The sequence below is a fragment of the Pantherophis guttatus genome, chromosome 6 (genome assembly GCF_059756535.1).
Source record: "Pantherophis guttatus breed Tessera chromosome 6, ASM5975653v1, whole genome shotgun sequence".
Lineage (NCBI taxonomy): Eukaryota > Metazoa > Chordata > Lepidosauria > Squamata > Colubridae > Pantherophis > Pantherophis guttatus.
The window spans coordinates 40,982,895-41,001,102 of NC_142068.1; the positions used below are offsets into that span (position 1 = coordinate 40,982,895).

Sequence of the window (18,208 nt, forward strand, 5' to 3'; positions counted from 1 at the left end):
CAGAGGAAAGTGAGAGAGATCTCTGACAATGATCCTTTTGCAGACAAGCCTGCTTCCATATCTGAGAACTCGGCCAGCCTACCTTTCATTCAGGTTTTAGCATTTTTCAGAAGAGCCGGACATTCACATTCAATAATGCTAACATTGAGGGAGGGATCGTGAAGATATCTAACATTGTGTCTCAAAGAAACAGTAGAAGAAAGAAATCAGGGTTTTACTTACATCCTCAGTATCCCAGAGATAAAGGGAAGCAAAGTTTAGCTGTCCTTTATCATTTCCTCAGAGTATCAATTGCCAATAAAAATATTAGTTCTCTGGAACAATAAATCTTTCCATTTTTATTTTTTTTACCTCTAGCTTTGACAATAAATGGACCAAGAAAGCATGAGATAGGTGGAGACTCTCTTGCCTTTATAAGGGTAAGCAGACACAACATTCTTGGGTTTTGGCTAATCAAAAGTTCCCACACTACATTCCTGTGTCTGTTAAATATGTTGTTCCGCCAGGCTGGGCTATCAATGTCAAGATTTTAATTGGTTTTAAATGGGATTTTAAATTTGGGGTTTTATAAATTGGGCCTATTATTTAATAATTTTAATCATTTTTAAATTTTGTCTGTGTTTTTAATTAGGCTGTACACCGCCCTGAGTCCTTCGGGAGAAGGGCGGTATAGAAATAAAATTAATAAATAAATAATAAAGAAATAATAAAGAAAGAAAGAAAGAATTATAGACAACTTTCCTGAAATGGGATCGACCCAGCACCAATTATCCATTAAACGGAAGGTGATTTACATCTTTCCCTCTAGACCTCAAACACTGTACTCCAGGGCTATTCTGCAACGTGCAGTGGCACAATCCAGCTCTTTATAACTGGGCTGTCTTCATATATCCATCAGAGCAGGGGTGAAATGCTACCGGTTCACTCCGGTTCGGGCGAACCAATAGTGATAAAAACTACCAGTTCAGGCAAACCAGTAGTAAAAAAATGCTTTAAAAAGTAAAAAAAAAAAAAGGTTCTGATGATTGTGCGGCACAGCTTATTGACATTGATTGAATCAGATGCGCCACGTGATCGTCAGAACCTATTTTTTACTTTTTTAAAGCATTTTTTTACTACCGGTTTGGGCGAATAGGTAGTAAAAAATGCTTTAAAAAGAAAAAAAAAGTTGTCTACACCCATCCAGTCACATGACCCTGCCCACCAAGCCACACCCACCAAGCCATGCCCACAGAACCTGTAGCAAAAAATTTTGCATTTCACCACTGCATCAGAGCCAATCTCTGAGCCAATCCTTGCTTTGAAGTTTACCTTGAGCACAGCTGACTACTAGTGCAGAAGCAGGCAATGCCTGCTACTTTACCATGAAACTTAAATTCCATAAATTCCATAAAGTGCTATCTCACTGATTGCTTCTTTTCCGTGTATAGATCACAGTGTTACAGGAACTTGGAAGGCCGTTTTGACCAGAGGCTGTGACAGATTGGGAAAAAATAATATTGGTGACAACCGTTCCACAGTACTTCCCGTAAACATTCACAAAACCCATATCAGCCTTCAGTCTAACTTTCTCAAGCTCAGTGAATTTGAGTACTGGAAGAGATCCAAAGTTTTAAAAACCATCTTAAACAATGATTTAGACAAAGGAAACAAATACAAATGCCAAGATTCTGTTACAGCTTCCTGCCTGCCCAGTGGATTAAGAGTAATGGAGAAAAAAAAATTAACTCTGCCCGTGTAATTAACAAGGGGACCAATGCTGGAAAATCTTGAGCTGGTAATGCACCATGGTACCATTTTAATTTCTTTTTTGCCCCACTGTCTTGTTATTGAAACCAAGAATAGCTTCTATCAAATATCCCTTAAAGGTGGAAAAAAGGAAAGAGGAAGGCAGCTAGGTTTGTCTCAATGGAACATGATAAATTAGACTTTGCAGGATAAATGGAGAAAGGGCGAAGGAGAGAGCATGGAGTGTGAATTTTTATACACCTCCTCGGCAAAGTGTGTGTACATATACCTACCTATATATTCTCTTCTGGAATGACCTCCTTATGCCCCATCCATCAGCCTGGGGTTGGCTTATTCTAACTAGCAGATTCTTTTCTTCTGTCTAACAGGCCCATCAGACACAATCTGCATGCCAATTACTGGAACAGACCCCCTGATACTGAAAAATGGAAATTAGCTGTCAAGGCAAGGTATCAGCTGAGCCATTCCTATTGCTAGCTCTCTGTCTGTAGCTCATATCCATATGTACTCTGCCCTGCTCCAATGAGGGAGCCCCCACTGGAAAAAGTAATCTAAATTTTCCCCCTCCGCTAAAATACTGACTACATTTTATTGTTATTCGTATTACCTGCCAACATTGGGACACAATGTGATATTTACCAGAGGGCAAAAGCTGTTTGGAGGGGAGAGAAAGGAACTTTGATAATTGCATTTTGGTGCTAGAGAGATCAAGCAATCCAATAAAAGGGCACTCAAAGAAAATGCAAATATAGGACAAATACAACAGGCAAACAAAATGGCTTCTACAGTTCAGCCTGATCTGGCTTCCATTTACATAGATGAGCTTTGCTTTGCTGTCCAGACATACATGCAGTGATGGGATTCAAGTAATTTAACAACCGGTTCTCTGCCCTAATGATTTATTCCAACAACCAGTTTGCCAAACTGCTCAGAAGTTAACAACCGGTTCTCCCGAAGTGGTGCAAACTGGCTGAATCCCACCACTGCATACATGTGATATAATGCATAGGAGCTTGGGCAAGCTTGTTGTTTTAATAGTAGTACTAGAACAAGAGTCACTGGATTGGTCAACAGAGACTGCAGTTGGTGTAGCGTGAGTAGCTGAAGATGTCATAACTAAAGATAAAACAGACATGCAAGCAAAGAGGATAAAAAAAGGAATTTGTTTCAAGATCCTTTCTTGGAAGTAGATAAGAAAGAAATAAGTTAATAAGGAAGCAAGGGGTGAGAGCTAATCACCTGAACCAGATAAAGGAAGTTGAATTCTTCTACATAGAAACCCTTCCCCCCCACACACTTCAACAGCTACCAGACTTGTAAATTAACAAGGCAAACGTAACTGCAAATCCTGTAAATCACCAAAGCAAGAACTTTGGAGAATAGAAAAGGGTAGTGAAGTCCACCCATTCCTTAAATCCTATTTGGACCCAGACTTGGTGGCTTCCATCCCTCCAGCTAGTGTTTGGCAACTAATTAAGGATGTGAATGTGTGTGGGCATGTGTGGAAGAACTAATGTACATTGTAATCAATATAGTTTTGATGTTTCTTTAAATTCACTGGATCTCTGTGTATTCCAAAGACCCCTTTGCCTCAGTGATTTTTGTGTGTCCCTAATTATTACCCAGCTATTAACCAGGGATGTGTGTCTTGTCTGCTCTGGCTTCACTTATCTGGAAAACCCAGGTAGAAAGCACAAGGGGCTTACAAAATCTGCATGCCTCAATAATCTGTGAGTGACCATAGACCGAACTGTGATTTATTTATAATTTTCTTTATTCAAAGCAGTTTTACATTTAACATTGGGACACTAAGCTGCTTCCCTGAAAACCAATTGCTTTCTAGAAGAAAACAAAACAAAAAATTAAATGCCACACAAATTGCCAAGAATGCTCAAATCCCAAATAGGAAGCTATTTGATGTAACAGTCTCATTTTCAGTTTTGAATTGGTTAAAAGGGTTATAGAATTCAGCCTAAGTCTGAATTCCCATTCATGTTCAACTTTAAAATTAGGTCAACTTAGTATTTAAGGTTATTGGTGGAAAGATAAAAGATTGCAAGGAGAAGACCTATATACTATCCTGAGCTTCTAGAAAAATATTGAACAGTTATAGTAATCATGACAGTAAATTAGAACATAAAAAAACAGCATTTTTAAGTTAAAATCTTACTTTGTTTACCAGCTTCAATTCAAATTTGACAAATTAAATAATGGACTTCTGCTGGTTTCCTATTGCAATTTCATCAAAGTTTTAAGAAAAGGATGCCACAAAACTAATCTTCTTGAGACTCTTAAGGCAAAAAAAAAGGTAAATCTAGATATGATACAGACAGCAAAGCTTTTCACAGCATGTCCTTCAGTCACTTGATAAGTGAAACATTTCCTCTATTTCCAATTGGAAATGATAGAATTGGATCTTGTAAAATTCAATTTTGGTTTAGTTATCAACTTTTCCTTATCTTCCATGTTCAAGCTAACTGGCTGACTTACCGGTATATAAAATACAATATGTAAATTCATCAACCTAATACAGTATTATTCTTCCCATAGAATAATGTCCTTTTCATCAAATTGTAACAAAGGTATCAGGAGCAAAGGGTCAAGACCAGGGATGTTAAACGCGCAGCCCGAGGGCTCAATGCATCACGTGCTCGCCACGCCCATGCCCAGTTTGGCAAAGGGGGGGAAAAGTCATGATACGTCATGTGATGCCGCTGTGACACTGCGAGTTTGACACGCCTGGTCAAGACTATACATTAAGTTACAGTTCAAAGATTCAATGCTCAAGCCTATACACAAGAATCTAGTCAACTGAAGTTCAATACTAAATTAGCTCCAGATAAGGGTCAACATAACTGAAGAACGATTGGACTTGGACCATTTGTGGCATGGTAATGACTCTAAACTGATGACATCCTTAATTTCACCCTCCAGCACTACCTCTCTTCTACAAAAAGTGAGGTGTGCTATACTATCTAGTTATTAGATAGTAACTTTCAGGCCATACCTAGTCAAATTCTTCATGAAGAGCTAACAAAACAAAAGTTTCTCAGCTTGATTCTTTAGTAGTATGAAGCAGTTTTTATGAGTCACATTTTTTCAGAACTTTTCATTTTTTAGAGATTTGAAATTCAGCAGGAGCCTTATTAGAGGATATGCTTCTGAACATAAGCAGATTTCTGAAAGCACGGTGAGTAATTAAGTAGCAGAATATTCCATTAAAAATACTCATAATACATTTTTATTTGATGAAGAATATGAACTTAACCGGCTGTCAGTGAATTCATTATATATGAAGTAAAAATTAGATTAAGAAACATATGGAGATTTTTAAAATGTATCTTGAAGCGAGAGAAGGATAAAAGAGTCTGTCTCTGTGTTTAAGAGAGAGATTTAACTAAAAATAGATGACAAACAGATACAAGAACATCATTGATGATCCTTCTCCTTATCTCTCGCCATTTGCCCTAGTGATCAAAACAGCTCATAGGTGCAAAGAAATGATGCAATTTCCTACTTCTTCACCTTGTCCTTGAAATGGGGAATCTTTTGTAAAATATAAACTGAATACTTTTGAGTCTTTTTTTCATTCTTGAGACAGTTGCATCTGGCATCCTGGTCCCCCATATTAGATTTGTGGCATGGAATAGGACCCAAAATGGAAGGCAAACTCCCAACAGGGTCAAATAGAAAACAGTTATGCTGCTGCTGCTATTCAAGAGTTCTATTTTCACATGAAATACATGTGGAGAAATTGTACTGTCATTTTTGCTGACTGCTGATAAAGTAGAAAAATTCAGAAGACTTTCATCACTCATCTGTAGCTGAGAATGTAGTTGATATTTCTAATCCAGCCCAGACACTTTATACATATTACATGATCTATCTTGCATTGCTAGACCAGTTTCATATCAACTGAAAGTCATGGTGTAAAACAGTGGTAGACAGCCTTTTTCCATTTGAGTTCTCCATTTGTCCTTTACATGACATGCCAGAGATCCTTCTAAAAACTGAGGTGGCTGGGTCAAAACTTATTTGTCATTAAATTAATACCCTTAACATAATTACTCCACTACTGTCACATTAAAATTAAAAGTTAGTATCACATTCCAGAAGGGCTTTGAAAACTTCATGTGAGGCTACCTAGCTAGCACAGGTTATTTATCCCTGGGTTAAACTGTTCCCTATCACCCAAATGATCAGCCATTTTGCTCTTCACTTTAAACGCCAACATGGCATTTCTCATGGCCTAAATCATTTCACTTTGTCACAGGAGACTAGAATCCAATGAGTTATTGTAACTCCAGAAAGTAGACAACCTTGTTAGTCTATTGCAGAAGAAACAAAGCGGCATTCTTCACAGCAGATTAAAAGTGCAATTACTAGTCCTTGAGCTGGCAGATCATTTGTTGCCCCTGTTGCCAATCTTTATCCTTCAAAAAGCACAATACTGTCGAATGGTGTTATCCTTATTTATTGCCCATAAAGAGATGAAAACAGGCTGAATGCACTTCCATAAGAGTATTAATCCCATATTTCAAAGCAACCCAAAAACAGCTGACAGGTATGGGTAATGTTATACAATGAAATGGTAAAGGTCTGTCTTCTTCACTCCAACTTCCCTGGAGAACAATTTGAAAGGTCTAGACTCCCCCATTGATCAGAGCAGAATTGCTATCCTTGAACTGGAGGGAAAGGATATGTCCATCCTAGCCCGAGTGGCCAATAATTGTCGGGCTAATCTCATACCATAGGATCACCTAGTTACAACCCCAACAAAATTGCCAGATTATACCCATGGTAAAGTTACCTTGGCTTTTTGCCTACCTAGGTGGTTAAACACAAAAACTACTAATCCTAAGAGTATGTTGAGGACAAAATGAAGGCCATATCACGGAGACACTGATGAAATAAAAGAGGTTTCTAGAATATAACTGTGTCATGGAAAAAGAGAAAGCCTAGAGAGACTTGTAGCTGTAACAATTTAAAGATTAACACACTAATAGTGTTTCCACTGATTTCTATCCTTCAGCAAGACTGAAGCTTAGTTTCAATCTCTCCTCCCCTGCCAGTCTCGGTCTCGGTCTCTCTCTCTCCCTCTCTCTCTCTTGCATGGATTGTTCCCTACTCGGCCTGTCCCTAATCAGTAGTGTTTTCATAGAAGCTGTATTGTTGTAGCTCCTGACAAGCATCACATACCCCGCTTCATAGTTTCCTAATAACCTCATACATCAAACCAGAGGAGTCTGCGAGGCCCATGTAATAAAAGTGCCCAGTTTATGTGCTGAATATCATTATCAAAAGTCCCCTTCCCTTGCTTGTTATGCAAAAAATGCAGAGGTTCCCTGGAGTCCCCAGCACAGAAAATGGATCAACAAAATCAACATTTGTTATTTTCTAGGACTTGAGGCATAATATATGTGGGAGGGAAAACAGAATGAGTTTATCCAAACATTTCATAAATTGTTCCAGTTAAGTATAGAAGGAAATGGAGGACATCTGGTGGCAAAGAAATGGAACACAACTGTATGGAATTTTTAAAAAAAATGAACCTATAGATTGGGGAAGGGTGGGGGAGGGGAGAATAAAAAAAAAAGTTTAGCCTTGATTGGAAACAGCAGCTATAATTGTATTGACTTCAGTGAAAATATGATCACCCCTTAATCATAGATAATTTTACCACAGGTTGAGTGAATTAAAGGAGCTTACAATGTTCCCAAATAAATAAATGAACTTAATTCCAAAATTTTGTTACAGAATAAAGGAGACAAATCTCAAATTTCTCTCCCACCCCACCATGTGTACAAGAAGCATTTATTGGTGAAAGGAACTGAAGTTTTCTTTTTCTATTTTTCAAAAAAGCTAGTATAAGTATGAAATATTTGTTTTTCTATTATTGCCTAAGTATTAGGTTCCAATAATAGAGACTAAAAAGATGTCCTGGAGATAATACTTTATCTTTTGAGAGGTCCTTGATGCTCTTTGAGTTTGTGTTCTTGCAGATGTTTCATTACCCAAACTAAGTAATGTGCTGATGATATTACCTATTTTGGGTAATGAAACATCTCCAAGAAAACTAGCAAGCTCAGAGAGCATCAAGGACCACTTATTTCAATTCTGAGGTACAAATATTCTCCTTTATTAGTTTATCTTTTATTTATATTTTTCCATAGTTAACTATTATACATAAATCTACTGTTTGGCTAAACTCCATCCTGAGAATTTCTATATTATGTGATATTTCAACCTCAGATTCCACAATACATCTGCAGGACACCATCAGGAAGAAAGCTGCCCTAAAGTGGTGTGTTGTTTTTTTTCTTCAAATGGCTCTTCTGGCCTCTCTAGTATTGGCTGAATATGTGGAGGAAAAAGAGGGGTTATGATTGTGATATACATCTGTACATCCATCTACATTATTAAACATAAAGAGAAAGGGGACATTGGAGCTGCCAGTGTGAAAGAAAGCAACCTCTTCGTAGACTTTTGTGCTCAGAAAATTTGGAGGGTGTCTGAGAAAGCTTCCTCAGAGTGATTTTGCTTATTCTCTTGTCTATTAAACCAGTGTTTGGATTATTCAGGAAAGGAGATCCTTAACAAAATTTTCAAATACATACACACTTCTCATTTTTAACCATATTATTATCTTTTCTCTAAACCAGTGTTTCTCAACCTTGACAACTTTAAGCTGTATGGACTTCAACTCCCAGAATTCCCCAGCCAGCTCTGGCTGAGAAATTCTGGGAGTTGTAGTCCATACAGCTTAAAGTTGCCAAAGTTGAGGAACAATGCTCTAAACCATAACTAAGGAGATATGAGACAGGGTTAAAAGGATCAGTCTCACTCTGATTTTGATGCTAAATAAATTTAATTATCTTTCCAAAATAGCAGTGCAGAGATTAGTCATCTCCTTTAAAGGATCACTCAAAGGGACACATATACCACGAATAATGACAGGCAGCATGAAGCCCACAAGTATGGCATCAAGTCTCTATCATATCAGCTTCAGACTCCATGCAATTTATTATTCTGCAATATGGCGGAAGGACTGGACCAGTGGGGTTGCAGCTCCCCACTCCATGGGTTTACTGTATTCTCCTCTCTCCAGGAAATACTGCTTGCCACGAAAGTTGGGATGTTCATAGAAAACCCATGCCCCATCCAGAACTTTGCAAGAATGAATTTCTGGCAGGTGAAACTTCTCCATCACAGAAGGGCAATCCTCTGCAGATTCATGCATTTGACCACTAAAGTCACCCTTCTCAAAGAGCTGGATCTGATATTTGTCTCCACCAGTCTGTAATAAAGAAGAGAGAGACTATAAAGTTTGCTAAAGAGTTGAACACAAACCTTTCTGCCTTCTCTTAAAATGTGGTGTAAAATGGAGACTATTCATTATCACAAATAATACCTTGCAATTGGAGATATATACATTACACCACTGGATGAATACATGTATTCATTATATTTTATAAATGTTGTAATTTCAGCAACATTTCTGCTATATATTATAATGTGATGTGATGATCAAGAAAAGTTTATCACCAATGGCAAGTGTTATAAAACTACATTGTAATTAATTGCAGGTGGCCTCCATTTTTTTCTGTCACAGTGGAACCTATAGGATCATTTTCACTATAACAAAATTAGAGAGTATCTTATTGGGGATAACTGCTCTAAGATGTATAAGATACTCAGGGCTATCTTATAATGTTTCTGTATTATTACCAGAATCTCTGTATTAACTTACCAGAATCTCGAATTTGGTAATATTTTGACCGATAAAAAGCTCTAAATTTACACAAACTTTTGGTGTGGTAAAATTAATATATACTGATTTACAACCTTTGTCCTCTGACAGTATATACAAACTATTGTCATGTGACATTATTATTGTTGTTGTTATTACTGTTATTGCTATTATTAAGGGGCCACAGAAAAATGTATTTATCTAAGTAGATCTATACTGTCTAAAAAGAAATAAATAATAAGTGAATGGTGAAGTATAGGTACACGCACGCACACACACACTCACACACTAGATCCTCAGTAATCTGATCCTCAATTTAACAGACTTCAGATGTAATGGATATAGTTTTTAAGTTATATTGGACTTTGCCCAACAACAAAGTCCAATGAACTTGAAACAGTCTGGACAATGTTCCATATTTCCCTTTAAAACTGTACATTCTTCTCAACTGCTTCAGATTGAATTCCAGGTGAATGGCCACAAATATTGGTGTTTAAATTTGTATTTGTAGGTAAAATTTGATCAGATATGGCTGGAGGAGAGGGAGCAGCAAAGAAAAAGAGCAAATATTTGTAAACTAAAAATTGACTGTAAAATTAAAATCAGGAGTGTCAACTGCATATGATTAGTATGGTGCAAAAAATAAACTGTCAGATGTTCATATACTAAAATGTAAGCTTATAAAATGTAAATACTATTAGTAAAAAAGCTGAAACTGGAATAGGAAGGCTTATGAAATGGCACAGAAAATAGCACTCCGTGAAGCAACATTCATGAGGTTTTAATATATGCAGTGAGACTGAGGTCAGCAGTTAGCATAATAGCAGATCACATGAGAATAACTTTCAAAGCCATTGATGAATGGCATCGCAGTTTTGTAAATGGCATGGAGTTGTTAACAAATAAAGCTTTAAGTGCACCAACAGAAGAAACAGAGCCATTAAATAAAAGGTTTTATAAACCAATTGATGTCCCAAATGTACAATGCCAGTAAGACTGATTTCTCCTGGCATTTGTCTCCCAAGAACATTCAGACCTTTAGAGATGAACATCAACAGTAGCAGGGTGAAAAATCAGAAAAGAGAGTTCAGCATCACTTTATCCAAACACCAATGGATTGCACAGACTGATGACAATCAATGTGAGTAAATTGTTTTTTCCACACTATAGAAAAACTGCAAACTATACACTTTGTAATTTTAGGGAGAGAAACATACAGAAACAGCATGTATCCTAGACCCAGTTAAAATTGGACACTTTCTTCAAACTAATCGCCCGTCGAACCAAAATCCAGAATCTCTTCAGATGGCTATATCATTAGAGTAGGCTTTCTAATGTAAAGTACAGCCCAGTGTTTTGGGCTTCAAAAATCCCAATCATCATTTGACAAACTATTGATTTAGTGGAAATCCCTTTCTTGCCATTAGTTTACTAAATCAAGAGGGAGATGGAACTCCTTGGTTTTGGGAGAATTCCTATACTTTATTTTCATGTTTCTTCTGGAAATATGGTAAAATTTAGTTCTTTTGCTTCCCTTTTAGTATTTTCTTCATTTTTTTTTTTTTTACTTTTCAAAAGTCTCTTACCATTTTTAATTTTCTGATTGAATATTTTAATATTTTTTTTGACTTTTTCTTTTTTTTTCTTTTTGTTTCATTCATTGCTCAAATACAACTTTCTTTTCTATTAGCTGTAGTAAAATGTAATATTAAGCCAGATTTGTCCAGTGCAGGGGTGTGTCAAAATCGCAGCCCGCGGGTTGGATGTGTCACACACTGGCCATGCCCATCCCCGTTTTAGAAAGGGGAAAAAAGTCGTGATATGTCATGTGACAACGTGACGGTGTGAATTTGACACCCATGGTCTAGTGGCCCCAGGCTGGGTGACTTTGGGTCGGTTACTTTCTCTCAGTCCAACCCACCTCACAGGGTTGTTGTAAGGAAAATAGGAGGAAGGAATATTAGATATGTTCACTGCCATGAGGTATTTGCAAAAATAATAAAAGATAAAAAAAAATAATTCTCTGAGCCAAATTTATTACAAATATAAGTTCTTTCTTTATCTAAGCAAGATGTTTTGCATAATTTCTAAAGGATGTCCTTTACTTGGAAATATTGACCTGTCAGGCAATTGAAGGACATTCTGGAGAAAAAAGCAGCTAATGTTAAACATAAATTATTGTGTTTCAATGATATGTTATGAATTGTGTGTATATTGCAACTTTTCTGTGCCAAAATGTGTGTGTGTGTGTGTGTGTGTGTGTGTGTGTGTGTGTGTGTGTGTGTTACCTGTTTTATATTGGATTATTTTAAGGCTTTCTTCTTTCTCAGGTTTGAGTAATCTTTTCTCCTGACTTGTAAGTTCATTGCCCACCTCCCATTTACTCTTTCCAAGACTAGGTCTACATTCTTTCACAGGAAACTTACTGGAAGTGAACTAACATAGTAAGAAGAGCCATATTTTGTAAAAGGAAAGAGTGTTTCTCTGAAGTGTTTCTAGAAAAGAAAATTATTCTACTCACCAACTGAATAGATTTGCAGGAGCTGACTCTATCATTCAGGCCCATCCAGCAATGATATTCAGGATATTCTCCATGGGTTAAAACATACATGTTTCCCGCAAAATTTGGCTGCTCATAAACAACCCAGACACCATTTTCTACACGGATGGAATTGCAACGGCTCAAGTCAGTGTGGAAATCCAAACAATCCCTATCAGACTCATAGCGGCATCCTTGGAAATTCTTGCCTTCATAGAAAGTGATCTGAAACACAAGCAAAGGAGAGAGAAATAAGTGTCTGTAAAACTAGGCTCTGTCTGAACTCTGTAGCAGATGAGCACTATCCAGAGAAATTCTTGCCTCTAAATATTAATGGGAGCTGCACCCGAGCTTGTACCATATCCCTTTTACTGGTTGGTGCTTTGGGTAACTAAATGCCAAAGTTGCTGATGATATCCAATTATATCTTTTGATCCCATGCATTAAACCAACAGTATAGGGAAATATATGTTAAGTTTACTTTGGTGTTTAAAATAGAAAAAAAAAACCTAACCACTGATTTTTAAGTGCCAAGATATTGCCCAAGTTAACAGAAGATTTATGAAAAGATACAACTGACATGGGACATGCTGGTTACCCCCAAATAATCGAAAGATTCATTATGGCATCAACTCATTGCAGCAGCATCCAATTTTGGTGAAATGATTGATAGGACTTCTGGATGAACAGCTATTAGCACTACCAATAAAAGACATGATTCTCTCTTTCCTTGCTTAGAGTCTTTCCATAGAATACATAGATCTCAGCTTTGGTAGTATAAAAATGCCTTGTTCTGACACTTTGTCACTCTGCGTGTTTTGCAACTGCCTGGCATTTTACAGTATAAAGAACAGTAATATGCAATACTTCAGTTACAGCTTGGAGACAAAATAAGGCCAACGTCATGGGGACAGAGGGTAAAATTGGGTTGCAAGCAGTGGTGAAATCCTCCCAGGTCTGCTACCGGTTCACCGCATGCATGCATGAGTGGTGTGCGCCAAACACGCACTTTGCGCACAGGCGCTACTGAGCAGCACTGAAAAAGAAGCCTTAAGAAGCCTTTTCTAAGGTAAGTAGAATAGCGAGTGGGGGACAGCTGTGCCACGCGATTTAGATTCATATAAATCATGTGGTACAGCTGATCGTCGGAAATGCCAGTTCGTCTGAACTGGTAGCATTTTTTTACTACCGGTTCACCTAAACTGGTTCGAACCAGTAGTATTTCACCTCTGGTTGCAAGGTTGTTCCAGGTGATGTTTTTAATAGCTCTCCATTGGTTGTCTTTGATTTGGGTAAGAAAAAATAAAGTACTGTAGTATAATATAGTGACTCAAGTTGAGGATTGGAACCAAAGAGACATAGTTTAAGTTTCAATGAGGTGGGTGTTTGTTGTTAAGGGGATAAAATGAAGAAAATATCCATGTATAACATTCAATCTTCCAGAAGAATACAAGACATAGAGGTGATATATTATTGCTGTTGTGGGTATTGTTACTATTTTTACTATACAGGAAAGCTTATAAATGGAAGATAATTTCTGAAGCTCTCAAGACTTTATGGCTCTAAATTAATATCTGTCACATCTACAATATTTTCTTCCTTTTCATACCTTTAGCACCAAACTGAGGACATGACAGAAAAGAATATTTTTGCTCAGGGTTGAACTGTGTGGTCCTTGGTGCTTTCTGAGAGTACCAAGGATCCCACAATCTGAGGATAGATATATTTTATCTTTTTTATCCAATTTATGTTCTTTTCTTCATCCAACTTTACAGAAGAGATATGAAGATATGAATGGGTTTTTTTAGTATCTGGGATTTAAATGAGGAATTTCATGTTACCCTGAGCATCTGCCCTTTCCAGACTTATATTAAAATCAAGGCACACAATCCCTATTCATACAATATATCCAGAAGTATGAACATGTGGAAGACCTCTCCAAATCCCTAACTAGATGTCTTCTTTGAAGCAGTGAATCAAGATTTTGAAAAAGTATAGAAATAGCTTAAATAAAAGCTGCACATAAGATGGTATGGCCAAGGGGTCTGATTGCTCATATATTCACTTTTCACTATAAAAGCTAGAATTTACACCAGTTACAGGAACAAACATTTTCTCTCAACAGTATTCCTGCTTGAATTTATCTCCTGATTTTGTCCAGGAACTATTTATTTAAAATCAAAAGTTTACAGTAACTAGAATATATCACTACTTTACATTTCAGAAGATGGAAGTCTTTACTTTGATTAACGTTCCATCTAAACCTTTAAGAATGTTACGGTGTTTTGTCCTTTTTAAACTTGAAGCAAACCATCTGGGGAGAGGAGTGGGTTAGCCCTTCAGAAGTTTGCACAGAGACACACAGAGAACTGTTTTCCCAATAAAAAGTGCACAAATCCAACCTCGGACTAAAATATTTATTGGTACAAATACATCCGAATGGGAATTTTCACTAAAAAAGTGGTGCAAGGGGAAAAGGAACTCTGGAGTTTTGTACTAATTAGTTCACAGGTTGGAGAAAATACAATAGCAGTGAATATGGGATATGGGAAACTACTAGCATTTCACACACAAATAGGTACTAAAATATCACTGCAGCTATAGCACATCAAATGTAGATGCCTAATGTAGAAACGGAGAAACTGTTCAGATGTAGAAGACAAAACAATGTTGAGCAAAGTCCCCCTGAGCTTTGTCCAATACAGATCTGTTAGAAGATCTGGGAATTTTGTGTTTGAAAGCTCCTTCCTGTGAATGATAGTTTCTCTGCACATATTTTGAAATGCTTTCAATTTATGTATCAGAATGATAGTTAAACGTGAACTTCTCTGGGGAAACTTATTTAAAACAAACATGGGAGAGCATCCAACTAGGTACTTCTCTAGTTCAAATTGAGAGATACAATTTCAAACAAACACCTTCAGTTAATTGCTCAGAGTATATTCTTTTTATAAGTTTAAGGTAAGCCATTCTCAAGGAACTGTTCAAAGGTAGTTTTTGTAAATCAACCCCAAAATCCAAAGCACCAAGGAAATCTTCCTTTTTCTTTTTGTTCATTTACCCTACTCTCACAGTAAGCTGTGGATAGTGATGAACTGCTCTGCTGAGATTCTAATCTTGAACTTACTCAGTTAGTAAACAATTGGGCCTGTTGACTAACATGAAGGAAATGATATCTGTACCTGGGTGGCACTGCAGATTAAAGTGATCGTCTAGCTAGATTTACCCCTGTAATTTCAACAGCTGGAAATACTTGTTCTCTGCATGGAACATACTGGTCTTAGTGCAAGACTAAATCTTCATTTCAAGATCACCCCAGTAAGTCTCAGAACTTCTATATCTTATCTTCCACAGAATGAAGCAAACAAACATCAAAAAAGTAAGGTGTATCCCAATACTCTCAATGATGCCATCTTCAAATACTGACAGACCTTAATTTGACAAAATAGTATCTATTTCGATGAAAGCTAGAAAAATCCACTAAGTTTCAGGCATTCATTTATTCCCTAACAGTTTGCTTTCTAACAGATGGGAAACATCTCCCTCATCTACTCTGCTTTTTATCTCAGTTCTCACCAGCAGGTTGAATCTTGAGATGTCATCTTCTTACTAACAAAAGGACAAAGAAAGATGTCCTTAGACTGAAACCATAACTTACCCTGTTTCCAGTTTTAAACATGATCAATGTTGGGTGCAATATTCCTAAAGAAAAGAGACTAGAAGTAACTGCAAGAGCTCAAACCAGGAAGCCTCATTTTATAATGGGCTCATTTTTTAGGATAAATGTTTGCTTTGTCATGAAAATGGGATTCCAAAATTGACTCAGTGATTCTGGGGCTATTCAGAAGTTCTAGAAAAACAAAGAGGATTATAAAATAAAAGCAAGCCTCGCTGCTTCATTTCTCCCTTTATTTTTCCTCATTCTAATGTATTAGGCTTGTGAATGCATTGCTGAGTCAGAACTCCAAACTCCTGTCAAAAATACTCAAAATAAAAAGTGCTTGCAGCTCCTATTGAGTGATGGCAACAGTTCCCCTATTTTGATTACATATGATGGATTCAACTAAAGGAAGCCTCAGTGGAGCATAATGCCAGAAAACATGGGAATCAGGCATAAATGAGGAAAGTAGCCTGGTGAGCTATTATTCTATGGAGCAATCGTTTTAACTGAAGTAATATGCTTGCCATTGAGTAAAGTACTGTATCTTCCTAGCTGTTGCATTCTAATGTATTTGTTTGCAAACTCCCAAGGAAAAGGCTACAAATGGCTCTGATCTTTTGTTGTAGATTTAGCTAACAAAAATATTTCTTGAATAACTCATAAAAATACTGCTTATAGCTGATAAGTTTCTAAACAGGCTTGATTTACACATTCCATTTTGAGAAAATGCAGGCAGTTCTTATTTAGTGACCAAAATTAAGGCCAGAAATTCAGCCACTAAGTGAAATCATTGCTAACTGAAACCGCAACTGTGCTTACGATCTCACTTCAGGTTTCTTTTGTTTTACCAATCTACAAAGGTCATAAATATGAGGAGTGGTCACATATTTGCTTTTTTATCACTGTCATACTGGAAATACTAAACAAGGCAGTTGTTAAATAAGAACTACTTGTATATATAAAACTGTTGTTATATAGTTTTGGGTATTGGTCACAGAATATTTTCAAACTTGCCATTTTTTAAGGATTTCAGTATGTGTGTCTTGGGATACTGCTTCATAGGATCTGACCAAGGACAATAGGTGGACAATGTTCTAGAAATGTTCAGCAGAATTCAGAATAGTTCAAGGCATGGAGACAGTGGACATGGTTCATCTTTTTTCCCCTCAACTCACTAGGAAAATAGCAAGCCTTAAAACAACAAACCCAAGTTTTATCGGAGCATGCTAGGATATCTAAGGAGATTAACTTGCAAATCAACATACCATTGCCTACATTCCATCACCTCAGAGGTGTAAACTGTGTATTTCCGACCTATGCAATTGTAAAAAAGAAAATCCCATGCTAAGATCATTATAAAAGGGACAGGAAATAAAAATCCCTTTCTATATATCCACTTCTGCAGAACTATTTTGGTTTTGCATTTGAAAAAGAATGTAGCAAAACTGGAAAAGTGCAGAAAAAGGCAACCTTGCTTATTTTCTTATAAGAAATGTTTAGCACTCATTAGCTTGGAAAAAGACAACTCACAACTCATGTCAGAAGCACTGAAGCCCTTCTGGGTTGAAAGGATTAGCCACAATTGCCCACGGACACTCAGACGGGAACTCCTTTCATGTCCCTAGCAAAAGCTGGAGCAAAGGACAGGAGCTCACCCTGCCCCACAGCAGCACGCAGGTTTCAAACACAGGCTTGCTACCCTCCAACCCAGTGGAGGGTAGCAACACATGTGAGTCATGTGTTCCTACAAGACAACTGAAGGAAAATATATATATAATGGTACAAATTTGAAATCATGCTTAGCAGGTAGCGAAAGCAGATTCTCCCGATTCTAATACACAAGTACTACCAGCCATCTAATGCAGGTATTTGGAAGGAGGTTTAGAACAAATGAAAATACTTCCTATGTGATGCATAATTAATTTGTAGAATAAATCATGTTACACAAAAGACAAAAAAGCAGGACGGTTGTTAACTCCAAAGGCTTTAAAGAGAGATTAGAAAAATGCATTGAGCTCAACTCTATCGAGATATAGGTCTTGAAGATTCAGTATTACCTATGGGTTGAGCTAATATTTTGTCAAGGGGGAGTTTCAGAAGCACATCAGTGGGAGTATTTTTCCTTTATTTGCTGGTGAACACTGAAGAAAAAAACCAGCCATCTGCCACTCACAGAAATAGTTCTTCTTTTCTACCTTGAAACTCCCAAATGCTAGCTTCAATAGCTGACCTGAAATTCTAGTGTTGCAAAAATTGGGGGGAGAGGAGGGGGGGGAGAAGAATCCCTAGATCTACCTCCTTCTTTCAAAATGGAAGAAATAGTAATATTAAAAGATGACCACTGAAATAATTTAGTTTTGACTGGTTAGTTATGACTAACTTAAATCTGTACAGTTCAATGGGCCTACTTTAAGCCTGAATTCAATTCATTGCATCCAAGACCCTTTTCCCAAAATATATGGAAGGTGATTAAATCATTAAATCTGAAAAAAGAAAACGAGGCACAAAA

The 18,208-nt window shown here is 37.1% G+C and overlaps 1 protein-coding gene across 1 annotated transcript; it reads right to left on the reverse strand.

Annotated features, from left to right (window-relative positions):
- Positions 1–8,598: 8,598 nt before the first annotated feature.
- Positions 8,599–15,841, reverse strand: CRYGS (crystallin gamma S). The gene is made up of 3 exons (XM_034439606.3): positions 15,697–15,841; positions 12,021–12,263; positions 8,599–9,046 (listed from the first exon to the last, which is right to left on the reverse strand). Exons 1-3 carry the CDS (start codon positions 15,715–15,717, stop codon positions 8,774–8,776), a joined length of 537 nt encoding a protein of 178 aa, XP_034295497.1. The 5' UTR covers positions 15,718–15,841; the 3' UTR covers positions 8,599–8,773.
- Between the last annotated feature and the right edge of the window lie 2,367 nt (positions 15,842–18,208).